This window comes from Oryx dammah, unplaced genomic scaffold, assembly GCF_014754425.2.
Source record: "Oryx dammah isolate SB20612 unplaced genomic scaffold, SCBI_Odam_1.1 HiC_scaffold_10, whole genome shotgun sequence".
Lineage (NCBI taxonomy): Eukaryota > Metazoa > Chordata > Mammalia > Artiodactyla > Bovidae > Oryx > Oryx dammah.
Genome location: NW_024070194.1, coordinates 15,639,846 through 15,656,414, shown reverse-complemented (window position 1 = coordinate 15,656,414; position 16,569 = coordinate 15,639,846). Strand labels below are relative to the sequence as shown.

The following is a 16,569-nucleotide window of genomic DNA, read 5'->3' as shown; positions in this document are numbered from 1 at the left end:
CTGATCCTACTTCCTCCTTCTTTTTTTTTTTTTTTTTTTGCTGTGTCACTCACCCTATGGGATCTCTAGTTCCCCAACCAGGGATTGAACCTGTACCTCCTGCAGCAGAAGCATGGAGTCTTAACCCCTAGACTTTTAGGGAAGTTCCAGGGTGATCCTTCTTCACTTTGCCTATGATCACAACTCTGCCCTGTAGAGAACAGTGCTAATCCTTTCATTCATGGCTTTTATTAAGGCCTGGTTCTATTCCCAGTGTGGTCTAGCCAGTTCAGATGGAGGTCATCTGGGCTATTATCTCAATGCTGGACATAATTCTCTTCGTGAAAGAGAAGAGCATCTTCAAGGTGCTTTAGTTGATTCAACACTCTGTTCTTGTTGAACTTGTGATTTTAGAGTCCTACCATCTTGCCCTCTCCTCCACCCTTCTCCTCCAGTTCAGTTCAGTTGCTCAGTCATATCTGACTCTTTGCAACTCCATGGACTGCAGCATGCCAGGCCTCCCTGGCCATCACCAACTCCTGGAGTTTACTCAAACTCATGTCCATTGAGTTGGTGATGCCATCCAACCACTCTTCCTCCAAGGTCTTGCCAAATCGGGTTGTAGTAAATGGGCTTCAGAGTACAGTGACAAATGAAGGCCAAGCCCAGGATCACCACTCAGAGGTCTGAATGAAGGAGCACAGCTGGGAGAGGCAGAGTTAAGGAACAGATGCTTGGAGACCCGAGTCCTACAACAGATTTTTAAATCGGAATGTCTGTCTAGGACACTGTGCCCGCAATCTAGAAGGTTCATGACAGCAGGAGTAAAACAGAGTCTACAAAATCCCATGAGAACGGGGTTGGTGGGGAGGACAAGGCTAATAATTTCTAATTCAGATATTTGGAGCACCAAGGGCCCCAGAAGTCTCTTTGCTCACACCTACAGCATCTTTATACTGGGGGGCGGGGTGGGGGTGGGGTGGGGGTGGGGGGGGGGGTGGGCAGGAAAGAGGAAATGACGCTATTATTCAAAGCAGTGTGTTGTGGGAGGGCGGGGGTGTGTATTCTTTAGGAGCGAAAGTGGGTCCCAAGTGAGCTCGGAGGAGGGAAAGCCGGTGCAGTGTTTTGTTTTCCTTTTTCCCTCGTGCTCAGTGCTACAGGAAGCACGAGGCGCAAGCACTCACGGCCTTCCTCCAGGGTGCTGCCAATATTGTGTGGAGAAGAATAGCTGAAGAACAAGAGAAAAAAAAACCAAAAAACTTAACGTTTTCTTCTAACAGCGTGAACTTTGAGACACCGTCTGACTCATGTTTTAAAGTCTCTTCAATTTGAATCCACCTTCCTTCGTGTTGTTTTTCTCAAGGCTCTAGGCTCGAGTCCAAATTTGTGTCAGGCAGCCGCTACCCTCAACTGGAGGCGTCGCAAGGCCTAGGTCCCACCTCGGGCTGGACTGCTGTGGCAGCCTGGTGTTGACCTTCCCCAGCCCTTCTTCAAGGCCAGTCCTCAGCTTGGGTCAGAAGACCATAAATGGCCCTTTTAGAGAAAGTGGAGGTGTCTGGTGATATAGCCTTGCAAGAGACCACTCGTCCTGCTTCAGGCAACATTGCCTCCTGGGGCTCCCATTCGTGTATCCCTAAAAGTAGCATTAATATCTGTTAGGGTATTTTTGGCTGCTGCTGCTAAGTCGCTTCAGTCGTGTCGGACTCTGTGCGACCCCAGAGATGGCAGCCTACCAGGCTCTTCTGATACTGGGATTCTCCAGGGAAGAACACTAGAGTGGGTTGCTATTTCCTTCTCCAATGCATGAGAGTGAAAAGTGAAAGTGAAGTCGCTCAGTCGTGTCTGATTCTTCGTGATCCCCATGGACTGCAGCCCACCAGGCTCCTCCGTCCATGGGATTTTCCAAGCAAATACTGGAGTGGGGTGCCATTGCCTTCTCCGGTACTTTTGGCTACAAGCATCAAAATTCAATTCAGTTGGCTTAAATAATAACAGGGATAAAGTCCAGAGGTCTCTAAATTAAAGGATCCTGTTTCTCTCCTCTGACTCCCAAGTATTGGCTTTATCCGAAGGCCAGCTTCCTGCATGGCTGGGGGCAAGATGACTTACAGCGCAACGGGGGTTCACACTTCCAGTTCATGGGCATGGGCTTTGGCCAATCAGGGCTCAGCACGGAGTGATCACTGGGGGAACTACAGAAACCGCTACCAAACTGAGCCTTTCGATGGGCCCCTGCCTTTCTTCCTCTTCTTGTTTTTTCAGAGACGTATTATCCCCCAAACAGCATTCCTGTAATAGCCTTCTTTTCACTTTGGAGGAGGGGAGGGGTTCTGTCGTGCACCCCCACCTGGCCCCCAATCCCCCCCACGGGCTTCCTCGAATTTGCCCTCAAGGCTCAGCTCTCTGGAGTGGCAGTCCTTGCTTCTCGCCATTGCTGTTGACCAACAGGTATCAAGTTCAGCTTTGTCAGACAGCAACCGGAGGCTGAATTGAGGCTTATTCTAGTTGTCTGTTCTGGCCTCACTGAGAGTGACGGGCCTTGCCCTCAGACCTGGGGCCCCCCACGCCAGGGCTGTTTTGGCTCATCCACCCAGACCTCACACAGCTATTGGTTGGAACAATTAAGTACCCTACCCTATTCCCCCTTGCTTCTGACTTTTCTTCTTAAAGCGCACACACTTCCTGGATGACCTCACCCAACCTGGTCTCTGCGGACCCCTTCCCCTACCCGCCTCTCCAGCGCAGACATTTGGTTGTCTTGTGTCCCCCATGTGCCCAGTTCTCTGCAAGATGGTCCATCTGGGTGCTCTTGCAACACTCTGGGCTCAATATGTCTCCATGGAGCTGGTTTTCCTTCAAATGAGCTCCTTCTTCAGGATCCCCTTTAAGAGTTGAGGATTGCTGGAATTCCCTGGTGGTCCAGTGGTTAGGGCTCCATGCTTCCACTGCCTGGGACCCAGGTTCGATCCCTGGTGGGGGAACTAAAATCCTGCATGCTGGAAATTGCAGCCAAAAATTAGATAAAAACTTCCCTACTCTTAGAAAAAGAGTTGAGGCCATTACTTCTCTTGCGTCCTGGCAGTTTGGGCTGTGTCCCCATCACCAACCAGGGCTATCTCTGGAAATATGGGCAGATACCCTGGGTCTCACAAAGGGGGTCATTCCACAGTTCATAGGAGCCAGTACTTCTGCGGGGTGCCCCAGCACCCAGGCCAGTGCCCTGCCTTGGGGGCTGCCTGGCTGCTGTGTTAGCAGCACTGATGGTAATTCTTTAATTAGACCAAGCAGGGTTTTCTTGGACGGGGGTGGGAGGAGGTGTGGGTCTATTGGGGGAAACTAGGTCACCTGAAAACCAGCAGTCAAGAGGGAGCTGTCCTGGAGCCCCAGCTCCAGGGAACCCAGAGGGGCGAGCCAGTTGGGGGCTGACAGAGCAAAGTCAGAGAAATGTGCCCTGGCCCCCTTTCTTGGCCCTTGGGAGGCACTGTCCTCAGCTTTCTCCATGGGGCTGGGCAACTGCCCTTAATTCCTTTACTCAAGCAGACTCTCCAAGCCAGGGAAGGCATAGCAGTGAGTGTCTCCTGTCTGCATGGGGCGCTCCACCCTGGGGCTCAAGGAGGGAGCACTATACTGGGAGTTGGGCTCAGGATTCAAGTTACTGCTCAGTCTTTGTTTCCTGTGAATGTGCCCTCCACTCCCTTGTACCTCTGTTTTGTCATCCATCCAATGGGCAGGGACTGTCCCTGTCTTTACCTTGCTGTATCCCTAGCTGTCTGGCATGTGACAGATGTTCAGTGAATATTTGTCAGCTGAAATAATGAGCTCTTAAGAGGGCTTCTTTTATCAGATTGTTGTTATTGAGGATCAGTGACCAGGTGAGGGATTCCCAAACGTCAATCACAATTTTTGCCAACATTAAATGCCATCATTCTTTAATTTTTCTTTGCTACTCCTTTGCAGGATTTCCAAGGGAAATAAAGAAGATTTATTTAAAAAGGAAATTTTATATCACCACCATAAATAAACAGTAACTGTGAAACCAGATCCACAGGGGAAAAAAATCACTGTCATTACATTCTGTTGTAAATACTCTCGCTTGCCCAAAGCTATGAGCCTGAGGCTGACTTTCTCTTTGTTTATAAGAAAATTGACATGTTATAAAAATGCTAAAGATCTATTAGCACTCAACTGATAACTTTCTTCTAAAGAAAAAATTGATAGATTATTAAAAAAACAAGTGAAAAGGAGGTAACTTGCTGTCTTTGAGTCCATATTTTATTAAATCTTGTCCTGAACTTTTGTAAATTCTCTTGGAATGGGTTCTCTTTCTACACTTAGGGAAACACCGGGCTGGGACAATGGCTGGGAGGTTCTTAGAAAAGGATTAAAGGCTTTAATAGAGTGATTGATGTGACTATCCGTATCTTCAGCCTTAGCATGTTTTTCAGTTCAGTTCAGTCACTCAGTCGTGTCCGATTCTGCAACCCCATGAACCGTAGCACTCCAGGCCTCCCTGTCCATCACCAACTCCCGGAGTCCACGCAAACCCATGTCCATTGAGTCGGTGATGCCATCCAACCTCTCATCCTCTGTGGTCCTCTTCTCCTCCTACCCTAAATCTTTCCCAGCATCAGGGTTTTTTCAAATGAGTCAGCTCTTTGCATCAAGGGGCCAAAGTATTGGAGTTTCAACTTCAATATCAGTCCTTCCAGCGAACACCCAGGACTGATCTCCTTTAGGATGGACTGGTTGGATCTCCTTGCAGTCCAAGGGACTCTCAAGAGTCTTCTCCAACACCACAGTTCAAAAGCATCAATTCTTCTGTCCTCAGCTTTCTTTATAGTCCAACTCTCACATCCATACATGACCACGGGAAAAACCATAGCCTTGACTAGATGGTCCTTTGTTGACAAAGTAGTGTCTCTGCTTTTTAATATGCTGTCTAGGTTGGTCATAACTTTCCTTCCAAGGAGTAAGCGTCTTTTCATTTCATGGCTGCAGTCACCATCTGCAGTGATTTTGGAGCCCAGAAAAATAAAGTCAGCCACTGTTTCCACTGTTTCCCCATCTATTTGCCATGAAGTGATGGGACCGGATGCCATGATCTTCGTTTCCTGAATGTTGAGCTTTAAGCCAACTTTTTCACTCTCCTCTTTCACTTTCATCAGGAGACTCTTTAGTTCCTCTTCACTTTCTGCCATAAGGGTGGTGTCATCTGCATAGCTAAGGTTATTGATATTTCTCCCGGCAATCTAGATTCCAGTTTGTGATTCTTCCAGTCCAGCATTTCTCATGATGTACTCTGCATATAAGTTAAATAAGCAGGGTGACAATATACAGCCTGACGTACTCCTTTTCCTATTTGGAACCAGCCTGTTGTTCCATGTCCAGTTCTAACTCTTGCTTCCTGACCTGCATACAGGCTTCTCAAGAGACAGGTCAGGTGGTCTGGTATTCCCATCTCTTTCAGAATTTTCCACAGTTTATTGCATGTTTTGACGCTTCCCAATTAGTAGGTGATCAGTGAATATTCAATAATGAAGAAATGGGTAACCATCTGTGTACAGACTCTTACGGCTGACAGAAGATGTACAGAATACTTAGGCTGATCTGACATCAGTGGAAATTTTATTCTCCAGTGAGTGATGGAGAATTTGCCACCTCAAGAGACAGCCACTGGCCCACAAGCCCTTGTTCAGTTGCTTGTTGGACGGCTCTGGAGGCCAGGTGCCTGTTTTTGGGCGCACACCACCACTTCCCTATATGTTGATCCTGGTCTTCATTGAGGAGACTCACAGACTGCCTTCTCTTGTGCATATTGGACCTGTGCTTATTTCACCTAAGGCAGGGCTTGCAAACTGAAGTGATCACAGGAGTTAATGGTGGTGGTGGTGGTGTTGGTTTAGTCACTAAGTCGTGTTCAACTCTTGTGACCCCGTGGACTGTAGTCTGCTGTCTATGGGATTTCCCAGTCAAGAATATTGGAATGGGTTGCAATTTCCTATTCTAGGAGATCTTCCTGACCTAAGGATCGAACCTGTGTCTTTTGTGTCTCCTGCATTAGTGGGCAGGTTCTTTACCACCGGGCCACCAGGTAAGTCCTATAGGAGGTAGCAAGTGATGCCAGTTAGTGACGGAGGTCAGATGGGAGTAATGGGAGGTAGTGGGCACTATGGAAAGTGAGATGTGCCCCACCTAAACTGGGTAGTCCTACTGAGTACCAGCTGATTGTTGCCATGTGAGCTTGGCTTGGCCAGCTACTGAGATGTTTTAAGGAAGGCTGAAAATCTGATTTTGGATATCAAATCTTCAAATTTTAAATATTAGCAGTGAATGACAATACCGTAAAATACAGTGTGGACCCCAAACCAACCAAGCAAACAAACAAACATGATGTGGACCGTGGGGGACTTTCACTGCCTGGCCTTGAACACAACTCGCTGCTTCCTCCAAGAATTCTCTTCCCTTTTCCTGGGCAGCCCCATCCACCTCTGGCCATGTTTTTATTTTATTTTTTAATATTTATTTGTTTGGCTGCATGGGTTCCTAGTTGTGGCGCACAGGATCTTTATTGCCTCATGCGGGATCTTTTGCTGCTGTGCATGTGTTCTCTAGTTGTGGCACGTGGGATCCGGAGTGCTCAGGCTTCAGTAGTTGCAGTCAGGCATAGCCGCTCCACAGAATGTCAGGTCTTAGTTCCTAGACCAGGGATTGAACCCACATCCCCTGCATTGCAAGATGGATTTTTAACCACTGGACCACCAGGGAAGTCTCTCAAGCCAGGTTTGTGTGTGTTCAGAATTCCCTTCATGGCATTCAGCCCCTCTACATGCCTTTGAACATTGGGAAGCTCCTTCTCAGCTTGTGTCTGCCCTCCTCAGCGAGTGAACTTCTGCTCATCTTTGGAGATTCAAATCAATTGCCTCCTACTTTGGAGAGCCTTTCCTGACAACCCCAGCCAGAAAAACACATCCATTTTCTAGCTGTGTGGTATTCGGTAGGTTAATTAGTCTCTCTGTGCCTCAATTTCCTTATCTGAAATAGGGATCAGAATAGTACCTGGTCTCATTAGGTCATCAGAAGGATCAGGTTAATTTACAGGTAGATGACACCATGACAGACCAGTAGACATGGTGTTTCCTAGAAGGCAGAGCTGATTCTCGATCCATCTCTGAACCAGGACTCATCACAGGGCAGGTTTCACTGTTTGATTCTTTGAGGAAGTGGGGAAAAGTAAATAGGTGGTCCCTTAGCTCGTAGTGAGTTCCTGCCGTCATGATGATACAGCATGGTTGTGAATTCAACTCCTCTGAGCTCCTTACTTTTAAAAAGGAATATCTATCTAAGTGGCTAAAACACTGGGCATGCCAAGTTCTGGCAGAGAAACTGGATCACTCATAGATGGCTGGAGGGAATGAAAAATGGTACAGCCACTCTGGAAAACAGCTTGACAGTTTCTTATAAAACTAAACATGTAATTACTGTACAAGCCAGCAGTTGTACTCTTGGGCATTTACTCCAGAGAAATGAAAACTCATGTTCACACAAAAACCTGTGCGTGAATGTATTAGCCCCAGGCTGGAGACAACTTAGACGTTCTTCAGTAAGTGAATGAATAAGCAGACTGGGGCACATCCATAAAGTGGGGGTTGTTGGTGTTGTTTAGTCATGTCCAACTCTTTGTGGCCCCATGGACTGTAGCACGCCAGGCTCATCTGTCCACGGGATTCTCCAGGCAAGAATCCTGGAGTGGGTTGCCAGGCCCTCCTCCAGGGGATCTTCCCGACCCAGGGACTGAACCTGCATCTCTTAGGTCTCCTGCTTTGGCAGGCAGGCTCCTTACCAATATCACTACTGGGGAGCGTCATGTCACAGCGTGGGTGATCTTCATTGCCACCCTGGAGCTTCTCTTCAGTTGCCTCATGGGGGCTTAGTTGCCCTGTGGCATGGGGGATCTTAGCCCCCCAACCAGGGATCAAACCTGCGTCCCCTGCATTGGAAGGTGGATTCTTAACCACTGGACTCTTCAGAATAAGGTTCCCAAAGAGCTTGTGTTTCTGTCCATATCTACCAAGTTATAAATTAATACAGAGACGTTTAAAATGCAGTACTCGTTCCTTTAAAAATAGCAGTAAACCCCTTCCATGTTATAACAATAAACTCCCGTGTGTGTTGTAACAATAGAACAACCTTATATGAAATTATAATATGACCACCAAAAGTAAGGATTATTGTATGACTGTGATGGAGGTGTTAACTAACAATTGTAATCATATTGCCATATTTAAGTATGTCAAATCAACACGGTTGTACAGTTGAAATTTACACAATGTTATAGGTCAATTATATCTCAGTTAAAAAGAAATAAGGAAGGAAGACAATAAAATAGGGGGCAAAAGCGTTTGGAAGGTGGGACTGGGTGACGTCATCAGATCGGAGTTTTGAGTGTGACGCCTGTCCATCTGTGTCTCTCCCGCTCCCCGTCACAGGCCCCAGCATGCCGCCCCAGCCCCGCAGGAGCCCGCATGCTGCCCCGGCCCCTGGCGCACTGCGCTAGCCCCCAGCCAGGGCGCAGGGAGGCGCGGAGGCCATGGCCAGCCACGTGGACCTGCTGACCGAACTGCAGCTGCTGGAGAAGGTGCCCACGTTGGAGCGGCTGCGCGCTGCCCAGAAGCGCCGGGCCCAGCAGCTAAAGAAGTGGGCACAGTATGAGCAGGACCTGCAGCATCGCAAGCGCAAGCATGAGCGGAAGCGCAGCACGGGCGGCCGAAGAAAGAAGGTGTCCTTCGAGGCCAGCGTGGCCCTCCTGGAGGCCTCACTTAGGAACGACGCTGAAGAAGGTAGGCCACTCCTGGGCCGGGTTGGTGGTTGGCTTCCTGGGCCTCTTGGATTCTGGGTTCTGTGCCGTGGAGGGGAGAGAGGGGTGGGTCTGGCCCTCCTTGCCCACCTTTGGGCAGCCCCAGGCATCTTAGGAGGTGGATGTTCCTAGGAAAGGCGCTGGAATCTGAGACTTTTTTTTTTAGACAAGAATGCCAGCCTTTGGCTAATACATACTTATTTTCCTTCCCTCACACTAATATTGACTGCCAACCTATGTCTTGTATATTACAATTCCAGGTACAGTGGTGAACCAGTTGGATCTGGTTTCTCTCCTCCAGGAGCTCAGTGCTCAGAGGACTCTGCATTTCCTAAGCCCCTTCTCTGTGCCTGGAAACTGGTCCCTTTTATTGGGTCTTCACTGCAGAGGTAGATGGGTTAGCCAGGTGGAAAACAGCATAAGTAGACTCTGAGGTTAGATGACCTGGGTCCCAAACTGGTTTTGTCAGTTATTCCTGGGGTGACCCTGGCAAGTAGGCAAGTCTCTTCAGCTCCCTGTACCTTAGTGTCTGCCTCTGTACAATGGGGCTAATAATAGCATCCACCTCCAGGGCTTGCTCTGAGCATTAAAGTAGAGAATACCTGTAAGTTCTTGACATGGTCCCTCATACTGTGTGAGTGATTGCTATGTTTTATTTTATTATATTATTACTATGTTTTATTATGTACATTTATATAAAATTATGATTATATAAAAGTATATTTATATAAAGAGTGTCCAGAAAGTCTAGAAACAGACAGATGTACACAATGTTGTCTGGGACATTTCCAGTCTGTAAAGCAGATGAATAAATAAATATGAACACATACATACATTCATATAATCTGTTTCCAGATTTTTTGGATACCTTGTACTTGTTATGTTTTATTTAATTCTGTTATCATTATTATATGTCCTAACATCCAGATATCATAATACCCAAGAGGCAGGTATAATAATACCCATTTTACAGATGGGGAAACTGAGACCAGTGAGGTTCGGAAACTTGAGCAAGGGAGGAGAGCTGGTATCGGAACTCCCAGAATCCAGGCTCTTGTCCCTGTGGCTTCACAGCCTTGTGGCAGCTGTAAGTTGTAAGAGTGAAAGGAGACTCTGTGGTTTGGCCGAAGCCCTCTTCCTTGAGCATGCTCCAAGGGCTCACGCCTGCTCTCTGTGCAGCTGAGATGTGTTCACGCATCCTGTGTTGCCTTTGGTAGGCGCTGGTGCCTCCCTGAGTATGAATCCCTTCTGCCTGTCCTTGGAGGGACCCAGCCGTGTTTCTTGGGTCCCTCTGGTCTCCTGCCTTCCCACACCCTCCAGACAGTTGGTGCTAAAGCAGCCAATGAAAGAACGGAGGGGTGGAGGCACTTACCACACTGGTGGGTATTAGGGCTTGTGTTTGTTGCTCCTTAGATTTTAGAACCCTCTGAGAAGCGCAGGTCCCTTTCTGGCCTGGTTACAGAGTGCCCTGGGACTGAGCAGAGAGGCATCCCCAGAACCCTTCAGCTGCAAACAACGCAGCCAGAACCTGGGGTGAGCAGCCCCTGTGAGAGAGGCATGAAGTCTCAGGTGTGGGGGACCCTGCCCTGTGGGGCTTCTTCCTGCATGTCATTTACTGGGTGACTCGGCAGGTCCCTCCCGCTCAGTGGGCGGAACATCGTGATGTGGGATTTTGTCGTGGGCGGCGGTGCATCAGCCCTCCTTTCCCACTCATCTTCCGTTCCCTTCTCCCCTGAGCCTCGTTTCCCTTGGCGGAAGAGGTTTTTCAGAGTTTCTGAGCTGACAATGGGGATCCAAGCAACATCCACCACCCCGCCCTGGTGCACTCCCACCCCAACAGGTTAGAAAGAGTGCTGGGCTTGGGTCCAAGGATCAGAGGCCTCTCAGTCCTTCAGTCCTGTACGTGACCTTGAAGAGCTTGTTTCACCTCCCTGGGTTCAGTTTCTTAATCTATAAAAGGGGTTTTGAATACTTGCCCTCAAGGTGGTATGGAAAGAATTAGACAAGATCCCAGATGTCACAGCTCTTTGAAAAGGGACCCTGAACCCTGCACCAGTAGGGTGATCATTTTAACACATTTTCCCACCGTGTGTGTGTGTGTGTGTGTGTGTGTGTATGTGTGTTAAACAGACTTTAGTGTTTTTAAGAATGCAAATACATGCTTCTTATAAAAATCAAACAACATAGAGTTATAAAAGTCCTTTCCTTCCTCCCTCCCTCCTTTCCTTCTTTCCACGATTGATGTATTTCCTTCCAGGCATTTTTCTCATTTACCTATGTGTTTGTAGACTTGATGAACTATAGAGCTAGTTTCCGACTTTTGTTTGCTTTGTTTTTTATGTAACTGGTACATACTAGATACATTATTCTGTAGGTTTTTTTTTTCCCCACTCAATAATATATCTTGGAGGTGTTTTCATGCCAGTACAATGGAGTAATATATCTGCATTCTTTTTAACTGCTTCATAGTATTCCGCAGTATGGATTCACCAGTATTTTTAGCTAGTTTCTTTTTGTTGGCACATAAGTTTTTTTTTCAGTAGTTTTACATTTGCCACAGTGAATGTTTTGTGCATACATGCAAGTGTTTATCTGGATATTAAATTTGAATGAGAAGAGTGCTGGGTCCTCCCCCCCCGCCCCGGGCTGGTCCCCTGGCTCTGGGCAGAGCCAAGTGAGAGTGGAGGGCCAGAGCGCTGTGCCCTGTGACCTCGCTTTTGGGGTGCATTGAGAGGTGCCCCTGGGGACCACAGGTGTCTGGGTTTTAAGTGGGGTGTGGAAGCTGCTAGCAGGCGTTCTCACCACACTATGCTCAGCTTTCTGGCAGCACAGCTGAGCCCGATGCTCCCAGCTGACTGGGATAGCTTCTGTGTGCTGGTGGGGCTGCTGGTGGGGTGGCTGCTGGGGCATTAGCTCCCAGTGGGATGGGAGTGTGGGGTGGCAGCTCCCCCGCTCCCCTGAGCTCGCAGCAGGGGCTGAGTCAACCTCCTCCGCCTGCCAGGGTGATGTGAGTCATTCCTGGAGTAAGGCAGCACTGAGGAACTCACTGACTTTCTTTCTCTAGCCCTGCATTGCCTGCAGGTTAATGTCCAGACACCAGGGACACTCTGTGGCCTCCTGAGCCCCATTCTCAGCTTCCCACAGCTGGGTATCAGTTCACGCTCCAGCCACCTCCAGCTCTTCTGGCTTCCGCCCCACGCCCTGCATTCTCTTACCTTTCCACCTTGGCATATGTGGTTCCTTCTGTCTAGAACATTCTTCCACTAACTAACTCCTATACCCTTCAGGTTTGGGTTCCTGTGTGACCTTCTTGGGGAGCCATCTCTGATCCCTTTTCTGGACCTTTTCCCCCATCACTTGGTAGAGCAGTAACTCCATACCCAGCTGACATTTACTGAGAGGTGAGAAGTATAGTCTTTGAAGTTAGTTATCCAGGATTCTCCTCCCAGTTCTGCTGCCTACTAGCTAAGCAACCTGAGAAAGTTCATTAACTTCTTGGTGCCTCAGTTCCCCATCTGTAAAAATGAGGATGATCTAATATGCCTGCTAACCCTGTAGGATTACACTGGGTTGATATATGTGGGAGTGGTATGGTAAGAAGTGTTTATCGTGGATATATATCACTTATATGTGGAATCTAAAATATGACACAAATGAACTAATTTACAAAACAGAAACAGATTCACAGACACAGAAAACAAACGTGATTACCAGGGGGGAAACGGGAGCAGGAGAGATAAATTAGGAGTTTGGAATTAGCGGATTACGAGCTACTATTTATAAAATAGATAAACAATGAGGTCCTACTGTATAACATAGTAAACTGTAATGGAAGAGAAAATGAAAAAATGTATATGTATAACTGAATCACTTTGCTGTATAAAAGAAACTAACACAACCGTGTGAATCAACTATTCTTCAGTTTTGGGAATTTAAATGAGAAGTACATATGATGTAAATTGCTACCTTGCATTATCCACTATTCTCCACTTACACATTCTTCTATTTATGTGTTTATTTGGGCTTCCCTGGTAGCTCTTCTGGTAAAGGATCCACCTGCAGTGCAGTAGACCTGGGTTTGATCCCTGGTTTGGGAAGATCCCCTGGAGAAGGGAATGGCTACTCACTCCAGTATTCTTGTCTGGAGAATTCATGGACAGAGGAGCCTGGCAGGCTGCAGTCCATGGAGTCGCAGAGCTTTGGACACAGCTGAGAGACTTTCAGTTTCACGTATTTATTTGTCTGTTTTTGGCTTCATTGCTGCACACGGGCTCTCTCTAGTTGTGGTGAGTGGGGGCCACTCTTTGTTGCAGTGCTACACAGGCTCTAGGTGCTTGGGCTCAGAAGTCATGGCACATGGGCTTAGTTGCTCCATGGCACGTGGGATCTTCCCAGTGGACCAGGGATCGAACCCATGTTCCCTGCATTGGCAGGTGGGTTCTTAACCACTGGACCACCAGGGAGATCCATTCTGCAGTATTGATATGCCACTGGTAATCCATTCACCAGATGCTGAACATTTAGATGGTTTCCATTTGGGGTTTTGATGAATAATGCTGCTAAAAACATTTGTATGCAAGTCCTTTTGGGGACATTTGTTTTTATTTCTCTTGGGTAGTTACCTAAGAATGGAATTGCTGGGTCAGATGGTAAATCTATCCCAAAGTTAAGTTTCTTAACTTTTAAGAAACTGCCAAACTGGCAAAATGGCTTCAGTGTTTTACATTCGCAGACCTCATTTTACAGGTGAAATTGTACATTGTATGTTTCCACTGAAGCTCTGAAAGGCTATGTCACTTGCCAAGATCTCATGGGTTTAAAGTGTCAGACCTGAGACCTGAACCCAGATCTGTGGTCCCTAAAGCCCATGGTTTTAACCACTGGGTGGTCCTGGAACCTCTTGCTTTTGTTTTTTCTAGAAAATATGAGAACGATTCACCTGTGGTTCTGATCTGTGTCTCTGTGGGCCTTAAGGCCCCTCGTGTTTTTGCTGTCCTCTTGGGGCCTTACTGTTTGGTGGGGGGGTGGTCCCTGGATAACCTTTTCATCCCTACCTGTAACTTCTTTCCATGGCCACATGAGCGGGCCTCTCTTGAAACGACCGAACATTCATGAAATTGTCAGGGCTTCTGTTCTCCCCTCAGAATGTGTAGGGCTTTCTTTAGGGAAACCCTGAAAAAAACACTGAGGAAAAAGTTGAGTGATTCTTCTGCAGCCTGATTTTAACTCTTCAGCTATTATTCTCATGGTAAAGGTTTTCAAGCTTCTTTTTTTAAAGAGTGGAAACTTTTCTTTAAATAAACTATTGTGCAGAACCCCAATATGTAAAACACATGAAAGAACTATTCTGGCTGAGGAGGTGGGGGATGCTGGCTCCTCTTCCCCTTGCCTCCCTCTATCTGCTCCCACAAACCTCTCCTCAACCCCCAGGTGCGTTGGCGGACATCTGGGCCCCGCACACCAAGCTTCAACCATTGACTCATCTAAAGAAAACGCAGTTTGAACTTTCACTTTTGAATGATTTTGCAAAGGGAAGTTTCTTTTCACTTAATTATAAAAATATTGCATCCTTGTTTGTAGAAAAGTTTAAAGGGACAGAAAAAAATTAAGAAGAAAATAAAACCACTCATCCTTCCACTGAAGAGCAACAGTCATTGAAATATCAAAAAAGATTTTTTTGTTATTGTTCTATCCATCAGAGTCCTATTGGAAACAAAAGATGCTCTCACACAGAGTATTTTGAGTAAAGTTTAATAAAGAAGCAATTTGCAAAGAGTTTAGGGCAATAGTCTTCAAACATTTTGGTCTCAAGGCATGTTTATGTTATTAATAATGGAGAACTCTTAAGAAATCTTATTTAAATGAGTTTTATATCAATATTTACCATATAGGAAATTAAAACTGAGGAATTAAAATAAATGTGTATTCACTAAAACATAAACATTAGCTGTTGTACTAGTTATTTATTGTTGCATTGCAGATGAGCTCAAAATTTAGAAACTTAAAGCAGTTTTAAACATTGGAATTTCCCTGGTGGTCCAGTGGCTGACTTCGCTCTCCCAATGCAGGCATCCTGGGTGTGATGCCTGGTCAGGGAGCTAGATCCCTCATGCCACAACCAAGACCTGGCACAGCCAAATAAATTAATTAATTTTAAAAACTATAAGAATTAAAAAAAGATACACATTTACTATCTTACACAGTTTCTGTGAGTCAGGAATCCAGGAGCAGCTTAGCTTATGTGATTCCAGCTCAGGATCTCTCATAAGTTTGTGATCATCTCAGGGTTTAACTGGGAGAAGGCAATGGCACCCCACTCCAGTACTCTTGCCTGGAGAATCCCATGGACGGAGGAGCCTGGTGGGCTGCAGTCCATGAGGTTGCTAAGGGTCAGACATGACTGAGTGACTTCACTTTCACTTTTCACTTTCATGCATTGGAGAAGGAAATGGCAGCCCACTCCAGTGTTCTTGCCTGGAGAATCCCAGGGATGGGGGAGCCTGGTGGGCTGCCGTCTATGGGGTCGCACAGAGTCGGACACGACTGAAGCGACTTAGCAGCAGCAGCAGGGTTAACTGGGGCTGAAGAATCCACTTCCATGATGGCTTACCCACAAGGCTCTTGGCAGGAGGCCTCAGTTTCTTGCCATGTGAGCCTCTCCCTCGGACTGCTTGAGTATCCTCTCAACATGGCAGCTGGCTTCCTGCGGAGCTTGTGATCCAAGAGCTAGAGCAAGGAGGGAATCACAGTGCCTCTTATGACCTGCCTTGTAAGCCACATACCATCCTTCCCTCAGATTCTGTTCATTAGAAATGATACACTAAGTCCAGCCTACACTCAAGGCGAAGGGGATTAGACTCCACCTCTTGAAGGGAGGAGCATCTGTGGACATGTTTTAAAACCACCACACACGTTAACATAAATCTTTTTATGAAAAATGATATTTTCAAAACAAAAAAAGTAGTGAGGAGAGTAGCCTAGTTTTATGCTTTTTCAAATCTTTTAAAGGTCTGGCTTAATAGAAGACAGCTGGATCCTTTCATCTGCTTCTGAATTCAATCTGTTCTGGTATGTTATTTTGGTGGAAGTAAATGAAGAAAGTCTTACCTCATACAGATATGGAGTTGGAAAAGGGTGGAAATATTTTAATTGCCTTTTCAGATAAATGTGGGTATTCTTTGAAACTTCAGTCAAATACAACAGGTAGTAGTTTCTTGATGGCTAATTGCAGTAATTTCTCGATGGCTAACTTCATGGGAAATAGATGGGGAAACAGTGGAAACAGTGTCAGACTTTATTTTTTGGGGCTCCAAAATCACTGCAGATGGTGACTGCAGCCATGAAATTAAAAGACGCTTACTCCTTGGAAGGAAAGTTATGACCAACCTAGCTAGTATATTCAAAGGCAGAGACATTACTTTGCCAACTAAAGTCCGTGTAGTCAAGCCTATGGTTTTTCCTGTGGTCATGTATGGATGTGAGAGTTGGACTGTGAAGAAGGCTGAGTGCCAAAGAATTGATGCTTTTGAACTGTGGTGTTGGAGAGGACTCTTGAGAGTCCCTTGGACTGCAAGGAGATCCAACCAGTCCATTCTGAAGGAGATCAACCCTGGGATTTCTTTGGAAGGAATGATGCTGAAGCTGAAACTCCAGTACTTTGGCCACCTCATGTGAAGAGTTGATTCATTGGAAAAGACTGTGATGCTGGGAGGGATTGGGGGCAGGAGGAGAAGGGG

General features: G+C 46.7%; 1 protein-coding gene across 1 annotated transcript in view; it reads left to right on the top strand.

The window, feature by feature from the left end:
• The window catches only part of PPP1R16B (protein phosphatase 1 regulatory subunit 16B), a 109,922-nt gene that overhangs the window by 21,191 nt on the left and 72,162 nt on the right, over positions 1–16,569 (top strand). The window contains exon 2 of the mRNA XM_040248330.1: positions 8,466–8,816. Coding sequence (XP_040104264.1) covers positions 8,567–8,816 — 250 coding nt within the window. The 5' untranslated portion in view covers positions 8,466–8,566. The remainder of the gene's footprint in view (positions 1–8,465; positions 8,817–16,569) is intronic.